General features: G+C 41.7%; 1 protein-coding gene across 2 annotated transcripts; it reads right to left on the reverse strand.

Annotated features, from left to right (window-relative positions):
* Positions 1 to 4,702: 4,702 nt before the first annotated feature.
* On the reverse strand, positions 4,703 to 20,578 carry cwc22 (CWC22 spliceosome associated protein homolog). Of its 2 annotated transcripts, none has more exons than XM_073473725.1 (20): positions 20,502 to 20,578; positions 19,197 to 19,253; positions 18,864 to 19,087; positions 16,038 to 16,393; positions 15,550 to 15,801; positions 15,107 to 15,235; positions 14,611 to 14,779; positions 14,117 to 14,170; positions 13,880 to 14,015; positions 13,523 to 13,729; positions 13,359 to 13,421; positions 13,176 to 13,274; positions 12,785 to 12,866; positions 12,389 to 12,449; positions 8,896 to 8,973; positions 8,495 to 8,647; positions 8,240 to 8,367; positions 7,694 to 7,795; positions 7,276 to 7,466; positions 4,703 to 5,677 (listed from the first exon to the last, which is right to left on the reverse strand). In XM_073473725.1, exons 2-20 carry the CDS (start codon positions 19,249 to 19,251, stop codon positions 4,932 to 4,934), a joined length of 3,285 nt encoding a protein of 1,094 aa, XP_073329826.1. In that variant the 5' UTR covers positions 19,252 to 19,253; positions 20,502 to 20,578; the 3' UTR covers positions 4,703 to 4,931. The 2 variants fall into 2 exon arrangements, with proteins under 2 accessions (XP_073329826.1, XP_073329827.1); XM_073473726.1 differs by having other exon boundaries at positions 20,471 to 20,531.
* Between the last annotated feature and the right edge of the window lie 379 nt (positions 20,579 to 20,957).

Raw genomic sequence — 20,957 nt, forward strand, 5'->3', positions numbered from 1 at the left:
AGGTGATCATACACTAATGAAAACATAATTATGAAGACTATATTCCATTTTCCCAACATGGTGAGAAAAGAGTCAATGTGTCTTCTTCACAGCTCTCTTTATTCTGTGTTCCTATTTCCACTTTTCACTCGTTCGCTCCTATATTTCTCACCTCCATACCCCCTCTCTCTCTCTGCAGAGGGTCTTGCTGTGGTTTCCCAGAGTTCCTTGCAGCTCCCAGGTCCCAGTAGATATGTTCCTTTGCTACTGCAGCAAACCAATCCAGTTCCTCTACTCCTCAGGACATCCAGCCAATCACAACCAGTACTGCAATGACACACTTGCACACACACACACACACACACACACACACACACACACACACAGAGAGAGAGAGAGAGAGAGAGAGAGAGAGAGAGAGAGAGAGAGAGAGAGAGAAAGAGAGAGAGGCATCTCCCCCTCTCACCTTGAACATCATATCAAGGTTGTGCAAGGATACAGCAGAGTGTGTGTGTGTGTGTGTGTGTGTGTGTGTGTGTGTGTGTGTGTGTGTGTGTGTGTGTGAGAGAGAGAGAGAGAGAGAGAGAGAGAGAGAGAGAGAGAGAGAGAGAAGGGGGAGGCTGAGCTGGGAGCTGGAACACACAGATTTAATAACCAATAGATTCCAGTTTGGTGAAAACTTTCTGATCCACTTGCGTAATAGGTTCCAATAAGTCACTGCGCCGGGACAAGAATCAGTCCAACACATATGCACTCATAAAGCCACAACCATTTCCAGTCTTTATGCTAAAATAAGATAATCTGCTGCCGGCTGTGGCTTCATTTTTACTGTACAGAAATAACAGGGGTACCAATCTTCTTAACTCCCTCTTGGAAAGAATCTGATGCTCTGCTCTATGACTCAAATGTAGTGACTTACTGGGGCCAGCTGCTTCCATGTTTTAGTGTGATGAAACTTATGAAAGTATTTGAACTTGTTAATGTATTTAACCTTTGTCAAAGAGACAAAACAGATCGCAAACACAAACCTCCCTAGTACAACTTCGTACTGAACAGGTGTTCAAAAAAGCATATAAGATTAATGACCTCACACATGTCCTCTATGTATACTATACTATGTGTATACTAACTGCACTAGAAATTGCCTGTATGTAACACAATTAAAAGTTTTAAGTTTAATATGTTTTAAGTGTTGTATGTGTCAACAAACTTTTTCTGATGGCTTGTACCTAACAAAAATGTCTTAAATGTTCCACTTTACAACCAAATACAACCCCAGATTCTTTGACCTAAAATTACCAAATGAATGCTTACAGTAAATGGTTTCCTGTTGGTTTCTGAGGAGCTACAAGGAGCTTCTTTTGGACTGAAGCAGCCCTGAGGAGAACTCAGGAGGAGGAGGATCTGTCCAGAGGAAACAGAGGATTGCAGGGGCAGGTAATTGTTGGGGAGGTTAATGAGTAAACGCAGGAGCTAAAATGTGTCTCAAAGAACAAATGAATGAGATAGGACAAATGATTTTGTGGCCAGGCTATAGTAAGTATAAATATGTCTTTGTAAATGTCAATTACATGGACAGAAATAGTCTAAATCTACATTTTATAGCTCATTTGGGGGGAAATTATACAGGGAATATGCACATAATACAACAGCTGAGTGGGCCAGACATCTATGTCAGTATCCACAGTAGCAGACGGTGGAAGGAGGTGAGTGTTTCTCTCAGTTTACCTGTTTATTAAGCTCCTCCTTCCCCAATATAAAGTGTCTGTCTTCAGCAGCTGAGAGTGTGACTTTTAGTGTGCAGTGACACTACAACAAGTCAAAGATAATCTAGATCAGTCCAGGAAAGAGACAGAGACACAGTTGGCTGTGTGGAGAAGGTACACAGGGAAGAAAGTACTGGTTCTTGTTGGGGAAAAGAGAGTCAATGAACTGCACACATAAGCATATTCTGAGGTTGCACCACCAGAGGAGACTGTTTACTGTAAACAAAATACTGCTTTCACCTAATTTTCAACTACCAATATTTTTCTGTTTAAAGCTGTAAAACCTGGAACTGATTTTGTGACACACTGTTGGGTTTTTAAGTCATATTTGCTTTAATACGACAGGATGCTCTGCCATTGAAGCTTGTGGAGACATATGACGAGTTTCAGTTTGTTTATTCTACCAGCAAATTTTCTGTGTGTGTGTGTGTGTGTGTGGTGACAACAGAACTGGTTAGTCATGGTACTGTGGTATCATCTGGGTTCCCAAATGTTTTTCAGTGTGAAACAGCTGCTCCACTCTGTGGACGTTTGTCTCACTTTAAAAATAAATAAATACAAATAAATAAATAAATGCTTTATTGATGAGAGTTAGATGAGAAGAAAGCTTAGTTAGCTTAGCATAAAGACAGGAAACAGCCTACCTGGCCCTGTCCGTCCAAAGAAGGTTACTGGTCCTGGTCAAGAAATTGTCCAGCTCATAAAACCCCAAGTGATAGAATTTGCACCTCAGTATTTTATAGATCAAACAAATGAGATATAACATGATCATGTGCAAACTTTAGGTGCTGGTAGGTAGATTTTGTTACCTTTGAACAGTTGCTACATGACGACATCAGGGTGGTTGTCTGTGCATTGGTGGCTGGTGGTGTCTAGGATAGCTGCTGTGGTGATTCTGGGTTTTTGCTGAGGGTTAATGCAGACTGCAAGACATACAGCCCTAAGTCAGCAGAGCCTGTGCTTGTGCCATCAAAAAGGGTAGCCCTGTTAAAGGGAAACTCCACCATTCCTGTACCACTTTAAAGTGTGTTTACAGTTTGTGGGGAGTACTACTGCATATGTGAAAAAGTAGTATAAAGCTTTTAGTGGCTCTGCATGTAATCTGATAAATTGCCTCCAGTGATGTCACTCAGTGGCTAAATTGTGTTGCGGGCATTGTGGGTGTCAGGTTTTGAAAAGCAGTCCACTGGTGTAGCATTGCACTCCTTAAAACACTGTTGAGCACATGTGGGTGTGTCAACAACGTGTAATATTCCACAATAGTGCTGGTTAAATCAGCTGTAACACTCAAATGTACACCGGGACATGTGAAAATGGTGTTCAAACTGCTGAAATATTTCCCTGCTCAGTTTGTCACTCTTCTATATGTCACTGCTGCTGGACACAGATCCAAAATGTTGCAGCTTTGTTTCTACGGTGGTATCTTCGTGCACGGTGTGCACCAGTTTCGTACTCTTCTATGATTGCTTGTATATGACTTTCTACCCTTTGGTTACTATTGCGGATAGATCCAAATACATGTATTTAGTACTGATATTAACGCATAAACCGTCATCATTACACAGCAGTCTGTAGCCTGCTACCGAGGCACCACCCCTCCCCCAAACCATATGGAGTATTTCCAACATCTGCGAACACGTCTGACATGGACAATCTCCTGTTGTGTGCTGCATGTGTGGACAATGTGCGGACAATATCCTGATCTTATTATCGTCCAGAGTTCATATGTGAAAGGGGCTTTGGACTCATTGTGGACAGTTTAAAGACAAATTATCAAAATCAATACAGCAGAACCAGAGATATCAACTCCCCCGCCACATTATTCTATCTGGTGCCTACACTACCCATAATGCAAATTAGCCACAGATTAACATCATTGAAGGGAATTTATCAAATTACATGCAACTTTAACTGGAGCCAAAAAAGGCTTTATACTACTTTTTCCACATATGTTGTAGTTCTCCCCAAGACATGTCAATACAATGTAATGTGTAAAGTTGGTGGTTACCCTTTAAAGCAGTGCAGCCTCTTCACCTCAAGCACTAAGACAGCTTGACAACACATTTTTATATTAGGGTTTATTTTACTGTCTTTTTTAAATACCTCTATCTACAAACATGAGGAATGTATTTTTTACTCCTCAGCTCACTCCACCCAGTTAGTGACACTCGGAGTACACCAGCACAGCCCCACACTCAACTGCTCTCCAGGCTGGCATTGTAAATATTGTTATTAATGATTTGCCTTGTTAAAAAAGGTCAAATAGAAATAAATAAAACTAACAGGCAACAAGAGTTTCTTGTTTGTGACTCACTGACAAAATGTGGCTATCCTGAACAGGAATCATTGACTTTTAGGGAACAGCCCTTTTTTCAAATATTCTCTCCTAGCCAAAAAGTGTTCATGCCCATAGGTGGAGTAGCTTTAGCAGACAGACACTAATTACATTATTCATGCAATGGGGTCAAAGTAGTTGAAAAGAAGATCTAGTGACTTAATGGAGACACATTCATACTGAATTTATTTCTCCAAAGGAGGTGGGGTGCTCTGGCTCAGTAACAATTACAGCCCCACCTGTTTTTCAGTGAACTAGCTGGTCCCATTCAGAGTGATATCCTTGAAACTGACATGAAAAAAACCTACACATCCACTTTTGTATAGAAATAAATGAGATGTTTGTTTGTTCTAGTCTTTATGCTGAATTAAATAGCTACTGGCTCAAGTTTCTTATGGTACAGAGAAAGTGGTTTCAATCTAATTCTCAGCAATACAGTGAAAAAGAATATTTGCAAAAGACAAACTACTCCTTTAACAGTTTAAAAAATAAAATGATAGTTGTGGTTGTTTTTCTAGGAAGGACAGTTGCTGACTGAAAGGCTGCTTCCTATGACTGCATGGTAAAATAAAAGTGTGTGTTTGGTTGGGAGCTTGAAAGAGTTGAGACAATCATTTCAAAAAACATCTGAAACAACTTTAATTTTTTTTTTTCCACATTTCATCATCAACAAAAATTAATAATAGAAAATACAGAGAGAGAGAGAGGGAGAGGGGGAGAGAGAGACAGATCCCAAATCCAAAACACCAGAGAGTGACGGGACAAGGTAAAGAAGAGAGGGATGACAGAAGGGAAAGATGTCTGTCAGTCATCAGTCCATCACTGCTGCTTCAGGACGGAGATCAAGAGTTTTATCTCCTCCTCCTCTCCTCTCTCTCTCTGTTTCTGTCTCTGTTCTCCTTATTCCTCTCTCTATCCTTCTGCTTCTCTCCCTCCCTCTTCTCCTCATTCTCTCTCGCTCTATCTCTTTCCCTCCCTCTGTCTCTGTCTCTCTCCCTCTCTCCATCTCTCTCTCTGCCTTGAATGTCCATTTTTCGTCTCCTCTCCTCCTGCTGCTCCTTCTCTTCTGATCTTTCGTCTCGCCTGCTCCGGGGGGCGCCCTCGCGTGCACGTTCTCGCTCTTCTCCCCCGCGTGCACGTTCTCGCTCTTCTCCCCCGCGTGCACGTTCTCGCTCTTCTCCCCCGCGTGCACGTTCTCGCTCTTCTCCCCCACGTGCACGTTCTCGCTCCTCCGCCCCGCGTGCACGTCCTCGCTCCTCCGTCCCACGTGCGCGTTCTCGCTCCTCCATCCCACGTGCACGTTCTCGCTCCTCCATCCCACGTGCACGTTCTCGCTCCTCCGCCCCACGTGCACGGTCACGCTCCTCCACCTCACGTGCATGCTCATGCTCCTCCACCTGACGTGCATGGCCCTTCCTGTCCTTCCTTGCCTGCTTCTCATCGTCACTGTCGTCCTCGTCATCGTGCTTGCGTCTGGCTCGCTTCTTGTCAGAGGGTTTGTCTTTCTTCTTCTTGACCTTCTCCGTTTTCTTCTTCTTTTTCTTCTCCTCACTTTGTTCTTTTCTCTTCTTCTTCTTCCTGTGTTTGTTGTCAGAGTCTGGAGGACAAGGGGAAAAATAATCACTCATCTGTTAATCCATCACGCACTCATTTGTATATCTACACAGCTATTAACAAAACATTTAAAAGACATGTTGACATTACTTTTGACTGCAAAAAGGGATGACTGAATGTGAATTTACTTTAAATATGTCTCTGTTTATTATTGAAAGGATAAAAAGGTCTTTGGAGAAATATCAGAAATGCTCCTTTTCCTCTCAGCCAGCTGGAGTGCTGAAGCTTACAGGCCATGGCAGACGGCCTGTTAACAGTGGACAGCACTGAAGAGTAACAACCATGCCAGCATCCAACTGGACAACAGTTATATTTGCAGGTACTGAAGTGACGTTAGCAGTGCTGACGTTGGTGGCTCATTCAACAAGCTAAGGTGCAGGACAGGATTTGTGTTAATGTAAGTTAAACACACAGGAAACTTCACATTGCTCTGTCCTTCCTCTCATACTAACTTTTTACAGTTATTGCACTGGTGCACCCATCTCTTTTAGGTAGATCAGCACATAGTTTAGGTGTTCCCATTAACACATTTAATTTAATTTCACCACGTTATGTAAAATACTGTGAACAGGCACAGACTGCGATAACCTAAATTGTCTAAAAGATAAAATTACAAGGAATGTGGGAGCATTACACAGCCTGGTCTCACACATGCACACACACAACCATGCATGGCATTTATGCAAGTACACAAAATCCCACTATATAGTGACAAAATAATCAACTTGTTTAAAGGCAACCATCTACACATCCAGTTGGTGTTTGTTAAAAACATTTTTATATTTGTATTAGTTGCACTTGACCTTGGTGCATATGTGCAATCAAAACAGTCCCAACCTGACGCCCTGCTTTAGCAGGAAAGCTAATGTGGCTCTTGTGTAGCAAACCGTTGTCTGTGAGAGTGACATTAATGCTTTATGTGAATATAGTTTAACATCAAGTCATGTTATTGGCTGTATGGAAACCAATCCTTTTTCTACGTAGACAGAGAACTACAGATCTTTTGACAAATTAAGGTAATCATGTGGGAAACTAACAATTCCTTTAGGCCTCCCTCTTCAATTCTCTGTACACAGGTCAAAAACTTGGGAGTCAATTTTGACTGTGTTAAAATTTGACTAACAAATCAATTCTGTCATTAGCAGTAGCCTTTCTCACTTTACGCAATAAAAGCATGGGAGACTTTGGATATTAACCTTACATTGTGTCCACTGCAATTCTCCTTATGTGGGATTCAGTCAGTCTTTTCTAATGTGCCTTCACCTGCCTGGTTCAAAATGCATTAGTAATGCATCTCCGCAGCACTGCCCTCACTTCACCAGTATAGTATTAGTATATAGTATACAATTGTGAGGGTCCTTTTCATTATTCAGATTGCATTAAAATGATTCAAGTTTTGCCTGTTATAGTCATTCATCTGTTTATTTTGATGAAAAAATATGAACTATTACATTTCTCAATTTTGGTTTCTATTTTTTTCCTCTGTGGAGAACACAGGAGATGATTTATTCCCTGACATATGTAGGCTGTAACAGAAAAACAAACAATTTAATGTTGGACTTTAAATAGATATGAATGTACCTGAGCTGCTGCTGCTGGAGGAGTCTGAGTCTGATGAGTCTGAATCGGATTCGCTGGAGGAGTCGGAGGAGGAGGAGTCAGATGAGGAAGAGGAGGATGAAGAGGACGAGGAAGAGTCGGAGGATTCCACGTCCTGGTTCTGAGTCATGATCATCTTGGGAGCGTTCTTCAAATGTTCCCTCAACTCGTCCCTGAGAGAGAAAGAAAGAAAGAAAGATTATTATTTGTGTGAAATGTATACACACTGATGGACACGAAGGAGTCAGTGCTGATATGCTGAGGTAGATTAATACCCATCGTTCTGGAATGAGATGTTTAACAATCAATGAGTTCAGTACAGTTCACTGAGCCTCAGATTTTTGGACACATTGCGTTTTCACAGTATATACGTGTGTGTATGTTTGTATGTGTCCCTTACGTCAGTCCTCCCAGTCCAATAGAGGTGAAGAAGTTGATGGCGAAGCGAGTGTTTCTTGGATTATCACGAGGAAATAGACCTTCAAAGAATGGTTGCAGAGTCCTGAAACACACACATACACACAGTTTGCAGCTTAATACAATGTTTTTGTGTTGTGTTTTATTCTTCAGTCACCCTACGGTACACTCATCATCAGAGAATCTGTTTGTTCTTATTAAGTTCTGTAAATATGGACTCTTGGCATACAAGTTTGTTCACACATCCAACCAATAAACGGACAGCTGAAACGTCCATTTTTTAATGAATTTTCAAACTTTGCTTCCTTTTCTTATCTTTAGTCCTCACTGATGTGTTTCCCGAAAACATTCACAGTTTTATTAAATCACACTTTTTATTGCTTGTAGCAAACAAAATATTTACTACTGTGTTTTTGTTTAAACATAGTGTTTATACTTTTCAGTCACAGTATTACAGACTCCTTTATCTTTGAAGATAGACACAAAGGCTCAGCAACATGTTTCTGTGTGTGAGTGTGTGTGCTCATACTGGTCTTTGAGTCTCTGGTTGAGTCTGGGGAGGCCCATGTAGGCACAGAGCTCTTGGAAAAGGATCTTCACAAAGATTCTGCTGGATGACGTTGTAGTCTCCTCACTCATCCTGATGCACTCCAACACCTGGTTGAGAGACAAACAAACAGAGAAAGAAAAACAAACAGGCCGGTGTGTTTAATTTGAATTCAGTCAGACAGGAATGGATTTAATAGCTGTGTGTGTGTGTGTGTGTGTGTGTGTTCGTCCTTACACTCCAGGGCACAGAGTCTGTGTAGAGCAGGTGAGCGAACAGTCGAGCCACGTTCCTCAGTTTGTTGGTCTCCAGTCGGTGAATTGTTTCGTACTGCTCTGCAAAAATCCCCTCAAAACTCTCCATGTACTCCTTCTTCAACAGACAGAACCTCTACACACACGCACACACGCACCCATCCACACACACAACAAGTGTTAACTGGTGCTTTCAATTTGTCCAGTTACAACTATCAGACTTGATAGATACAAATAGAAAGAAAAGAGATAATGAGGGAGATAATGTTTGTTTTTTGCATTTTAGGTGAACTAACCATTTAAATTGGGTATGGTAATACCAACAGGTGTGTGTTTTATGTGTATGCGTGTGTGTGTGTGTGTGTATTTGTGTGTGTCTCTCACCCCGGCTAGCAGACCAAAGAACTTCTCGTAGGTTCTCTGTTGAGCGCAGCAGTCCAGGATCATGTTGCACAGCTCTTTCTGTTCATAAAAAACAAACACTCAATAGGGAATACAATTATACAATCATCACATCATGTTGATCGGCTGTGATCAGATTAGATGCTCTCTGAAAGGTCAGTGTTAAATGGGGTTAATGACTTGATTATGTGAGTTCGAGTGCAGCAGAGAGGTGTAAAATCCTACTGTGGGGTTATATCTGAAGTGGCGTAAAGGAAAACATCAATGCAAGCAAATCTGTTTTGATCCTGTGTGATGTTTAGATCCTCTGATTCTGCAGGGCTGTTCGTATTTTTTTATTTTTTGATCATTTTTATGTAACTTTCATTGTAACTACTGACACTCTCTATTCAGAGACATTTGGTGTATCGTGAGAGCTGAGAGACACAGAAAACTGAACATTTGATTTACACAACTGATGTGCCAGTCTCTGTTGCAAACCATCCTCCTCTCACTCTTCCTGACTGATATGTTAATCTCTTCTGGCACGTTGTTTGCCACATGTCTAAGTCAAATTCAGAAATGATGACAGAATGACATTCACGACTGATTTTAGGTTTAATTTATGCTAACTTCCTGCCAGTAACATGAATCATAAGAAGGCTATGAGTTAAAAGCTGCAGGCTGGTTACTGCACATAAACCTCTATTATCATCACTGGGGCTGGGTGATATCGCCTATTTCACTCTAAAGTGCTTCATAAATGCTATGATGATGACATTTCTGATTAATACTTATCAGTAATATGGATATAATAACTAATTGGGTAAAGTCAAGTATTGGAATAAGTAAAACAGTCTGACAAGTTCAAAAAAATACATCACTTTACTGTAATGCAACCTTTAAAACCAGGAAAAGACAGCACCTAAGTCATATCACAATACTGACATGAGTATACTAGCAGCGTGCATCTAGGGATGTTGCTCCACAAAAGGCAGCCATTAAGAATCTTTGGATGCTGTGCCTGTGCTCTTGCTCTCAAGTGCTTGTGGGACAAAAAAAAGTTTAAAAGCAATCATAGAAACGCTTCCTGATTGTTAGGAAACAAGGCCCCGGTCAGTCCACAAGATTTCAGCTGTCTTTTTGTTGTGATTAGTTCAGCAGAACTTCAGACTGCTTGATTTTGACGTGAAAGCTTCTTAAGTCAACGAAAATGTTTGTTTTTTCCTCAACGGACTCCTCAGTCAGTGTGGCTGTTAAGTGAGTGAGAGACAGCGGCTGTGAGAAGAATGTGCCAGAGGACAAACATCTTTGTGAGTGTGTTCCAGCTGTTGTGTTAAGTGAATCATTCCTGATGTTGATGAAACTCTGGCTGACAAGGTCATCTGCTCTGATCTCACAGACACACACAGACACACACACCCCCACACACATCTCCAAACACCTCCAACATGAAGTATCATTTGTTCACCAGTTGGTTTTTTGTCAGTTAGTCAACTAAAGCACAATAAATCACTAAATCTAGCCGTAGTGTCCCCCGATATGCACCTAGCTGAAACGTGACCACTGCTGCCAATTTTTTTTTTTAATATATTCTTTTACGGGAGGAGAGGAGAGAAGGAGGACAGGGGAAGACAGGAGAAGAGGAGTGGAGAGGGCTGAGTTTTATATCTAATGGTAGGCCTATATTATTTTGTGCTACGGACGCTTCATATCTAGGTCAATTAACACACCATGCATTTTTTTTGCACACATGACACCTCCGCTGCTACAAGACCACCATCATAGGAAAAACACTGCATCTATGCATCTTGATCCAAAATCCAAAGATACTCAATAACTAATATCCAAAGCAAAATAACCAAAGAGAAAAACAGATAATCCTCACATTAAAGATCCAGTCAGCAGCTCAAAGCATTATGTGTTAAGATCAAAGAGTTTAACTTCAGATATGGAGTAAGAAGCTGAGGACAGGTGTCAGCTGCAACTAACAATTAGTTTCATTGCTTATTTACTTGTTTAATTAATTTGTTGTTTGGTCTATAAAATGCTGAAAAGTGATTCCTCAAGCTTAACATGACATCCTAAAATGTCTTGTTTTGTCCACAACTCAAAGATATTCAGTTGATTGTAATAGAGAAGTGAAGAAACCAGAACTCAGTCACATTTAAGAAACTGGAATCAAGAGAATTTTAACGTTTTGTCTTCAAAAATTACTCAAACCGGGTAATCAATTATCAAAGTAGTTATTGATTAAATTTAATAGTTGACAACTAATGGCGTGTGTCCACATAGCATTTTTTTTTTCCAGTTCAGGGATCTGCTGACTCGCTCAGTGCATACAAGGTTCAGTCGCCAGTGTCCCTTTTCAGTTGTTTCCCATGTGGAGCTAGGGTCTGCGGCCCAGAGAAAGTGCGCAGCCCCCACAGCGTCTTTTTTCTTAGCGCTCTGCGTTTTTTCTTGCGGCCACTTCGAGCTCTTTGAGTTGAAAACCTATCAACTTTGTGACATCACCGTTGCTCTTCTTCATTTTCCTGGCATCGGCGATAATATTCAGCCTCCCCCTTTTTAAGCATCCAGTACATAGCAATTAAGTGTATGATTACATCCCTTTTATAGTGTTCATGCTTTAATATGAGTCAGCTTGAGCTAGCTTTAACACTGCGTATCAAATCTACAAACCACCAGTGAGAAGTGAGATTCCATGTCCGTCAGAAGGTGTCAAGTGTGTAGGTCAAACAAATAGACTGGTCCTCACAAGGATACAAACAACAGCAAAACACACACACACACACCCACACACACACACACACACACCTGATTGTCATCTGACACATCATATTACTCACAGCACTTTCTATCACATTAACACACAGCTGACCAACAACTGTCAATGTCTGAGACCAACTATTACTATTACTGTTACACAACCTGGCAACAGAAGTACACACACGCTTGAAGATATTAACAAGCAACTGAGACAGCAGCAGGTCTAGTGATGTGTTTTCTAAAGTTCCACACCATCCACCCCAAACCCCCCCAAAAATCAGTTCTTCTTCATCCTTTATTTATCAAATAGTGAATGTGTTTATGAGCGCGACCTTCTGGTCAGCACGGCACAGAAAATCCTCACATTTTAGAATCTGTGACCAGCGAGGCATTTTTTGCTTAATAAATCACTCAAACAATTAACTGATTGTCAAAATTGCTGTTTACTTTTATTGATCAGCTAATTGTTTAAGCTCTACATTTTATGCTCCCCTCTTGTGATTCCAACACTTGTAGTTGATGTCTGTACAGTGCCTCACTTGTTTTTTTGTGGTAAGTGGTATTTCAGTGGTATTTTCAGATTCATCCTCAGTGTCCTCTCAAGAGGAAAACAGAGAAAAATAAAGAGTTTTCGCTTTTATCCTCATTGTGTTTGTTTGTGTGCCATTTTACATCAGCCAAGTGTTTGTGCGTGTGTGTGTGTGCACGTGCGTGCGTGCAGACTCACCGTCTGGCTGTCAGGAAAGTCCATCTTGATCAGTTTGTGAGCACACTCCTCAAAGTCCAAACTACAAAATCAATCAAACAATCAATCAATCAATCTCTGTGGACCAAACTGTGTGTGTGTGTTACTGTTTGTGTGTGTCTGTATGTGTGTTATTTTCAATCTCAATCTGTTTCAGTGTTTCATCCTATCCTCCAAACCTGTGAACTGTGCTTCAATGAAACCATGGTAACTAGACTGCGCACACACTCACAGACACAGCTTTAAATATTAGTCCAAATCCATCAGATATAGAAGGAGCTGTAAATACCTGCCAAAACCCTGAGAGACAAATGAATCACTGACTGTGTGAGCGTGTTTTTCAAGCGTGTTACTCTGTGTGTGTGTGTGTGTTCGTACCTGGACTGTATAGCGAGGTAGATGGTTCTTCTGAAAGCAACCAGGTTGACTTCTGTCTGATCAAAGATGGTGACCTTCTCACCTAAGAGAGAGACAGAGAGAGCACGTCTTTTAGATAATTTAGGATGCTGGTTTGCTGGTTGTCTATTATGTTAAAATCACGTTCATAACATAATATTGAAAGAATGATTAATATAAGGCTGTAATATCAGAATGTTGAACAGTATATACAATCAATGAGGGGTCCTTAAACTTTCCATCTGTCAATGGAGGTTTAAATCGGAGTTTCCCCCTTTTAACTGCTTAATTTTTAGATTTTCTTTTAAGTAGTAAAATAAGTACAATAGTCCTTTAATTGTAGTTGTCCAGCAGGTCAACCCGTCTGTCTCACCTTCTCCTTCCTCCTCATTTTCCTCCTCATTTTCCTCTTCATCTTCGTCGCTGCCGTCTCCCTCCTCCCCTGAATCGCTGCTGCCCTCGTCCAGGATATCTGTCAGGAAGTGACGGCTGATTGGTTAAACTTTGAAGGAAGTGACAGCTGATTGGATAGTTACAGCGTGATGTTTTTTCTCACCTCTTTTAAGCGTTTTGTATTTCTCTTCATTCTCCTGGAAGTCTGGGTCCAACTTAAACACATCTGAGTGAACACAGACACACAGGTTACAAATGAGTATATGTACGTAGCCCTGAGTGTTTTAGCCAGGTAGAGCCCCTCCCCCCTCCATCTCTGGGGCTTACTGAGGATGTCCTCGGTGTTGTACTCATCGTCCAGTGGCAGCATGTGGGTGAACTGGTCTTCCTCGTCCACCAGGTCCAGACCCTCTGGGATAACTGGATGATCTTTAAAACCATCCTTCCTGATGGCAAACATCACCTCGATCATGTACTGGACCCTCTTATCAATAGCCGACTCATGGAGGACGTTCCTTAGACGCTCAAATATGGCTGAAGAGAGAGAGAGACAGGCAGAAGTTGCTGGCGCCAGATTAACTATGCTGATATACAGGATCTATTTATTCGAAAGGCCAATTCTCCCACAACTACTGTAGTTTAACAGAGAATTGTCAGTACAACAGAGTTGTGGCTACAGTATACCGTTGATTCCTCGCGGGGACACCTCAGTCAGTTTGAGTCCACACTCCTTCAGGAAGGCGATGGTGACCTCCACACTGTCATCAGTCGGGCGCTCCAGCAGCAGAGTGAGCATCTCCAGACACAGAACCTCGTGGGCCTGAGAGATGAGAGAGAGGAGAAAAGCAAACGCGCTTCATTAGAGCTGAACATCAACATTCAAACCTTCCATCAATATCAAGGTCAGACAGCACAACTTACTACATTCTGGTTGATGAGATGAGCCACAAACTTTGAGGCTGTCAGGCACTGTTGCTGCAAAACAAAACAGAGACTGGTTTTAATACATCACTAACTCTAATACTACTGCTAAAAAAAAACATTACTGCCAATATTTATAATAACAGAAATCATAAAACAAATTTAAAAGCAAATACTTTTAAAAACTGACATTTGAATTGAAATGATTGAAATCATAAGCTGCGTTTAGACTATGTTGACTAGTTTGCTGCTCTGCTCTGCTAATGTTAGTATCTGGGTGATGAAGTAGTAACAGAATTGGCAACTTATTAAATACATAATGTACCCAAATGCAAGCCTTTTTAAAAATAAACTAAGTAAACCCAATTCTGCCCTTTTGTTAAATCAAAATAACTTTTTTAACTAACGGATAAGATAAGATTCAATATCCTTATGCGACTACACTTTTCCATCCACCACCATCACATCTTCTCTACGGACATTTAGACAGGTACCTTGAGGTTACGACGGTAGCTCTTCCTGAAGGTCAGGATGAGGCGTTTGAGGATCAGCTCTCCAATCTGAGGGAACTTGGAGTTGATGATGGCAACGACAGCGGCATAAACATGAGTAAAGATCGGAGATGCTCCCTGAGCCTGAAGCACTGAGCGAGCCAGCAGACCCCTGACAGACAGACAGGTAGACAGTTATAGTCAGACAGCACACAACCTCCAGACTTTTCTTTCTATTGTGGGATAGAGAGCCAAGTATGTTTCTCTGTCTTTAATCAATCTTACTAATAAGAAAGTGTTAAAGTTAGGATACATCATTAAGTGTATTTCCCCACTCCTGTGAAAAATAGAAGCTAGAACAGAATCAGTGTCACTCCATGTATCACATAAACTTCTAGCACTGCACCCTCATGTTATTAGCTGCAACGGAAGTCAGATTTGCTGTTAGACTATTATACCTGAATAACAGGTGAAGTTGTTTGCTGGTGTTATTGCTCACCTCCCCCTGACGATGTTCTCCTGCAGCAGCTCCTGGATGATCATGACGATGTTCGACACGTTGACTTTGTTGATCAGACCGTTGATGGACTTCTTCAGAGCCTCCCAGCTCATCCTCTGATAGGCCAGGCTGCACAGGAGGCAGGGCATCAGTTAAAACACACGGATTATATCGAGTCGTTTAAACCAACAGCAGAGATTTTCAGGTCGGGAGTCAGAACAGAGTTGTTCCCAGCTGCAAGTTCAATTGAAACTGCCGTATAAGGTTACATTATTGTTGTTTTTCATGCAGTCGGGTGCAGGAACTGTTTTCTAAGTTTTTACAGAAATTATTTGAAAAAGAAAAACTACGTGCAACCTAAGGCATGATTGGAAAGTTAAGAAAATAAAACTAGAATCATGGCTGTTTGTAGTCTCTACAAAAGGAATAATTGAAAACCTTACCTGCTCTTGTCAGTGATTTGTTGCTGCATCATGCGGAGCTTGGCAGGGGGGATGTAAGCTCCACCCGTCCTCGTCAGAATCGGGTCAATCTCCTCCTTCTTCTTCTTGACCGGCGGCTCTTCAGTAGCTGGTGGCTCCTGGTCTGTAGGGGAGGCTGAGCGGCCTCGCCTCCTGTGATCTGACTCTGCATCTCGATTGATCCGCCGGTCAAAACGTCCGCCCCTGTTGTCACGGCGATCGTCATAGCGATCCCTGGGCAGAGCCAAGAGTAGAGGGTAAAACAAAATCTTCAAAAATTTGTTTAGTTACTTTTTTAAAAATGATGTTGTGCTTTTGTGGTTTTGTGTGTGTTTGTGTTTTTTCATAGCCAAAAATCGTTAATGACCCAGTTTCACAAGGTCTTTCACACATTGACTAAGTAACCTAATAAAGTTACTACAAGCCAATCAAAAGCTGTTTGTGTTTTAGTATGCGTGGATATCTGTTACCGAGTATAGCGTCCTCTGTTGTAGCGCTCCCGGTCTCTCTCTCTGGACCTGGATCGGTCCCACCCTCGGGACCCAGACCTGTCTCGTCCTCTTGACCCGGACCTGTCCCGTCCTCTGGATCTTGATCTGTCTCGTCCTCTGGACCCGGACCTGTCTCGTCCTCTGGATCCGGACCTGTCTCGTCCTCTGGATCCGGACCTGTCTCGTCCTCTGGATCTTGATCTGTCTCGTCCTCTGGATCTTGATCTGTCTCGTCCTCTGGACCCAGACCAGTCTCTCTCCCTGGACCCAGACCGGTCTCGCTCTCTGGATACTGATCTGTCTTGATCCCTGGACCTAGACTTGGATCTTGATCTCTGGACAACAAATAAACAGAGTGTAAGCAGTATTTTTTTTTTGGCCTTCACATGTTAAAACGATCTGGGTTGTCCCTCTATGCAGGAATGACTTGGACATGAACTTGTCAGAGAACATTGGACCAACAGAAAAACATGTTGCCATCTGAGTTTAGCTGATTAAGAGAGACAACACAGCAGCTGTGATTGAATTTAGAGTCAGTCTAGGCCAGGGTCTACATAAAGTAAAAGCTTGAAGGTAGCTTGAAGGCCCTGGGGAATTCACGTCTAAGATGAAAGTAATGGACACAGTTCTTTTCCATTTGCAATTCTTTGTAAAATCCAAAGTAGCCATTGGACTATTAACAATTGCAAAACAATACAGCAGCCAGCAGCAATACCTCCCTCCCTCTGGTTGTACAGCAGGGCTACCAGAGGGTCCCACCAACGACCAGGGCCACAAAAATCCGTCAGCATAACAGACACGTTATTGTTTCCTACCTGTATGTTCAGTGATTGTCAGGCGTTAATGGCGTTGAGTTTTTCTCGCAGTTGCTTTGCAAGAACTAACAGCCAACAGCGGAGTTGCTGCAGTGTCTTTGGGCTCGTTAGGTAAGCAGACAGGATGGGTGGCGAAGCAGCGACGGGACAGCCCAGCGGGCAGCCAGCGTGCTTGCTCCACTTAAAGAGCCCAGAGACACTCTTTCAGTGAAAAGCGGCTCCGGAGAATGAGTGAAGAGGTCAGAGTGTTATCACAGCTCAACCACTGCCGAGAAGCAGACATTACCGAAGAGTCTGTGTAACAGTTACACAGTCAAGCATTGAGATCGAAGCCACTGAAGCAAACCAATCAGAGGTGGAGTAGGGTGGGTCTTGAGAACAAGTTTGTCTTCTTGAGCAGTATGACTGCGCCCTCTGCTGTTCAAATAGAACAATACAATGACACGGAGACACAGCAGCCCTATATTCTCATAGGGCTGCTGTAGCTTCATCTGTCCACACTTACTGTAACAGATTTAACCAATGGTTTGAGCCTCTAACAACTGTGAGTAAAATAGGTATAAGAAGCAGAGAAATATGATCTGATAGGCCAAAGTGAGGATGTGGGAGGGCTTTGCAGCTGCCAGGAATATTTGTATAAACATGGTCCAGGACATTTCTTTTTCTGGCGGGGATCTGAACATGCTGGTGGAATTTAGGTAAAACAGACGTTAGCAAAACAGTTCTGAGGTCTGTTTGATTAAAACCACCAGCTACAATCAAAATTCCATCCAGTTGTTTAGTCATGTTGCTGCTGATGTCATCAAACAATTCCTGCAGTGCATTTTTTTAAGTTTGCATCTGGGGGAGTGTACACAGCAACAATAAAAACACTGGTGAACTCTCTGGGCAGATAATATGGTCGACATTTTGGCATCAGAAATTTGACATCTGGTGAACACTGTCCATCCACTTTAACTGCGTTTGAGCACCAGGTATTATCTATCTTGACAGAAAGCCATTCTCCTCTCCTCTAACCGGAGACCTATTGGCTCTAAACAAGGTCCACCCATCAAGTGCACTGGCTTGATCCGGGATGTTAGAGGTTAACCACATCTCTGTGAAGATGTGCGCACAGCAGTATTTGATTTCCAGATGCTAAGTGAGCCTCAGTCGCACCTTATCCACTTTATTTTCCTGGGACTGGACATTAGCCAGAAGAAGGCTTGGCAGAGGAACAGCTCTTGGTCTAAGCCAGTCAGCTTAGCTCTGATGCTGCCTCTCTTTGCTCTCTTCCTGGGGCAGTCGCAGCGCTTTCTGTGACATTTTGTCCCACCGGTCTGGCTGGCCGTTCGGCAGATGCTGCTGGAGGAGATCCTACCGCAGTATGCTGCACTCAAATCGAACCCACCATTTCCTTTTCCGATGTTGATGAGTGCTTAGCTATCATAGGCAAAAACGTGCTTCAGTAGAAAAAGGCAAAAAAACTGAAAAATGAATCAAAATATAGCAAGGATTAAAGAAGCTACTAGCCGCCGCTTTTGCATATGACTCCGGACTACCTTGCTTAGCTTGCTGTTGCTCTGACCTGACCCCGGCAGAAAATTATTTGGTAGACAGATTCTAAGAAGCACTTCATGCAACATCGGTATTTATCTGCGATAACTAAATCATAAAGAACCTAGTCAAAACTTATCCATTCATGACTTCATGAATTTGATTTGAATCAGTAGATCAGCACCTCTCTCCAGCCCAGATTACTGATGATATTTCTCACAGCAACATTTTCCCTTTCAAAGATATTATTCCTGAACATGCTAAATTGTTCAAGTATAAACAACAAAAATAAATAAATACAACCTTGTGCAACATAACTTTTCTAACCCCTGACCATGATTGTAGACAACAGATTTGTCTCATTTATGATTCCTTTAACAACAGGAAGTGGACCGTAATCAATGCTTGTAAACATATAAAAAAGCCAGAAACATCCATATTAGTCTTTGCTTACTTTGATCTGAGCCACACTGCTCCTAATCTTCCTCAGTGTCCCTTGATGTTCATCCTCATCTTCACTGCTGCTGCTGCTGTCTGAGCTGCTGGAGGCAGGGCTCGTGGAGCTGGGCCTGTCTGCAGGACTGGCCTGAGGGGATGGCCTCTCTCTGGGGCTTCGCTCAACTGAGCCGGCCTGTTGGGGCCCCTGTGCTGCCGGACTAGACTCGTCTTCTGAAGGTCCTGAAGTCAGAGAAGGACAGCAGCCTTATTACGTGGATATCAGAACTACAGCTACGAGTATTGATACTGTCACTGCAATAACAAACTAGTGACAGCAGGTTTCACTCACCACTTTCTTTTTTCTGCACAGGACTAGGACTTCGACTTCTGCCTGGAGAGTCCATACCTGAAAAACACAATCACATACATGGTTATAATAAAGAAACATCATTATATTAGATATCATTATCTAATTCCAAAAAAGACAAAAACCAACAATGAGTTTGTCAATCAATCACTATTTTCTGACTTCCCTAACCTGTCTGCGGCTCTTGGCCCAGCACCCATTGGTTCCTACTGATGATAAGTATACCTTTTTTTTTTGATGGCTCACACATATATAATTTCATGTTTAAAACAGGCATTGTAATTACCTAAAACAATTGACCAATGTAGTTTAAAATCCAACGTTACTCAAATAAGAGGACGTTTTGGGGACTATTTTTTAGCACTGGACTTACAGTATACTCATTTGGTGATCTAGTGAGTATATCAGACAGCAGCAAGGTTCTTATAGGTTCTGCATGAACCATATTCTCATCTTCTTTTCAGATATTTTGCTGCGACAACAGTCTGCTGGAGATGAGCTTTAAGGGGCTTTGAAGGCATTTCTTAGAAAAATCACCTGACCAATCCAATTAAGCCAACGCAATTGTTCAAGATATACAGCACCGGGCACAGAGTAGGGCTGCAATTTACAGTTATTCTGATTATTAAAGAATTTTCAGATTTTATTATTTTATTAATCATTTCGTGTTTAAAACATGGGAAAGCAGAGAACATGGGAAATGCCAATAACAAGTTATCAGAGCCCAAACTTAATCAAATTATTAGCATAACAAAAATGTGTTTAGTGTCGATCAACTTATCCACCGTCTCAATGACAGATAATGCCAACCACAGCAGACAGTAACGAAATTATCCACGCAGGTCCTGTTTCGTTATTAGGATAAGAGATCTTCTGCACACGTCACGTTGAGTGTCTGGATTGTTTTTCAGGTGATATAAACTATCAGAGATTAACCGCCTGCTGACGTACAGGAATAGCTAACACCATGTTAAGTGACCATATTTACGACCGGACATGAGAAAGAACGTCCGTTTGATAATTAATAAGGTTTGTTTGGGCAGGTTATCAAAACAACAAGACTAAATCTAACTAAAAAACATTTCCAACGAACGCTTCTGTATTATCGCCATGTGTGTTTGGATGAGCTAAAGTTAGCTAGTCTGCTAATCCTATTTTAGTTCCAGCCATTCCGCTAAAAGTTTTTTACTAGTTTGTTGCTAAAACCTCGAGGTTTTTTCTTTCTCGGGTTTTAAAGAAAGACTCTGTCTTCTTACTGTATTTAGTTAAGCCTTAAAATCTTCGTACCGTTCTGGTTTCCCACTCTTCTGGTCCCTTACGTTCAATCAGTGTCGTTTCTAACGGAAAACTTCCTACAATGGGACAAACACGTCCGGGTCAGGGGTAGCTTCCGGATTTCAAAATAAAAGTTATAAATAAAATGTTTTAGCATCGCCCCACAGTGGTGATATAAATAATTACCTCATCCATGGATGTGTTTGAGTTCCTTAGGATAGAAAAACTGGCAGTAAAGATGGAGGAAAACAATAGAAATGTTGTAAAACTGTTAAATTATATCCAAATACAGAAGACAAAATGTTCTGAAGTGTGTGTGCTCGATGTGTCCATTTTGTAGTTTGAACATTTGAAATAGATAAATACTGAAATAGTTGGATTGTAGTTAAAATGGTAGCCAACATACAAATCCTTTGTACTTGTAATTCTTTATTTATTCCCCAGAGGAGAGCAACACAAGGACAGATA

Source organism: Pagrus major, chromosome 9 (genome assembly GCF_040436345.1).
Source record: "Pagrus major chromosome 9, Pma_NU_1.0".
Classification (NCBI taxonomy): Eukaryota; Metazoa; Chordata; class Actinopteri; order Spariformes; family Sparidae; genus Pagrus; species Pagrus major.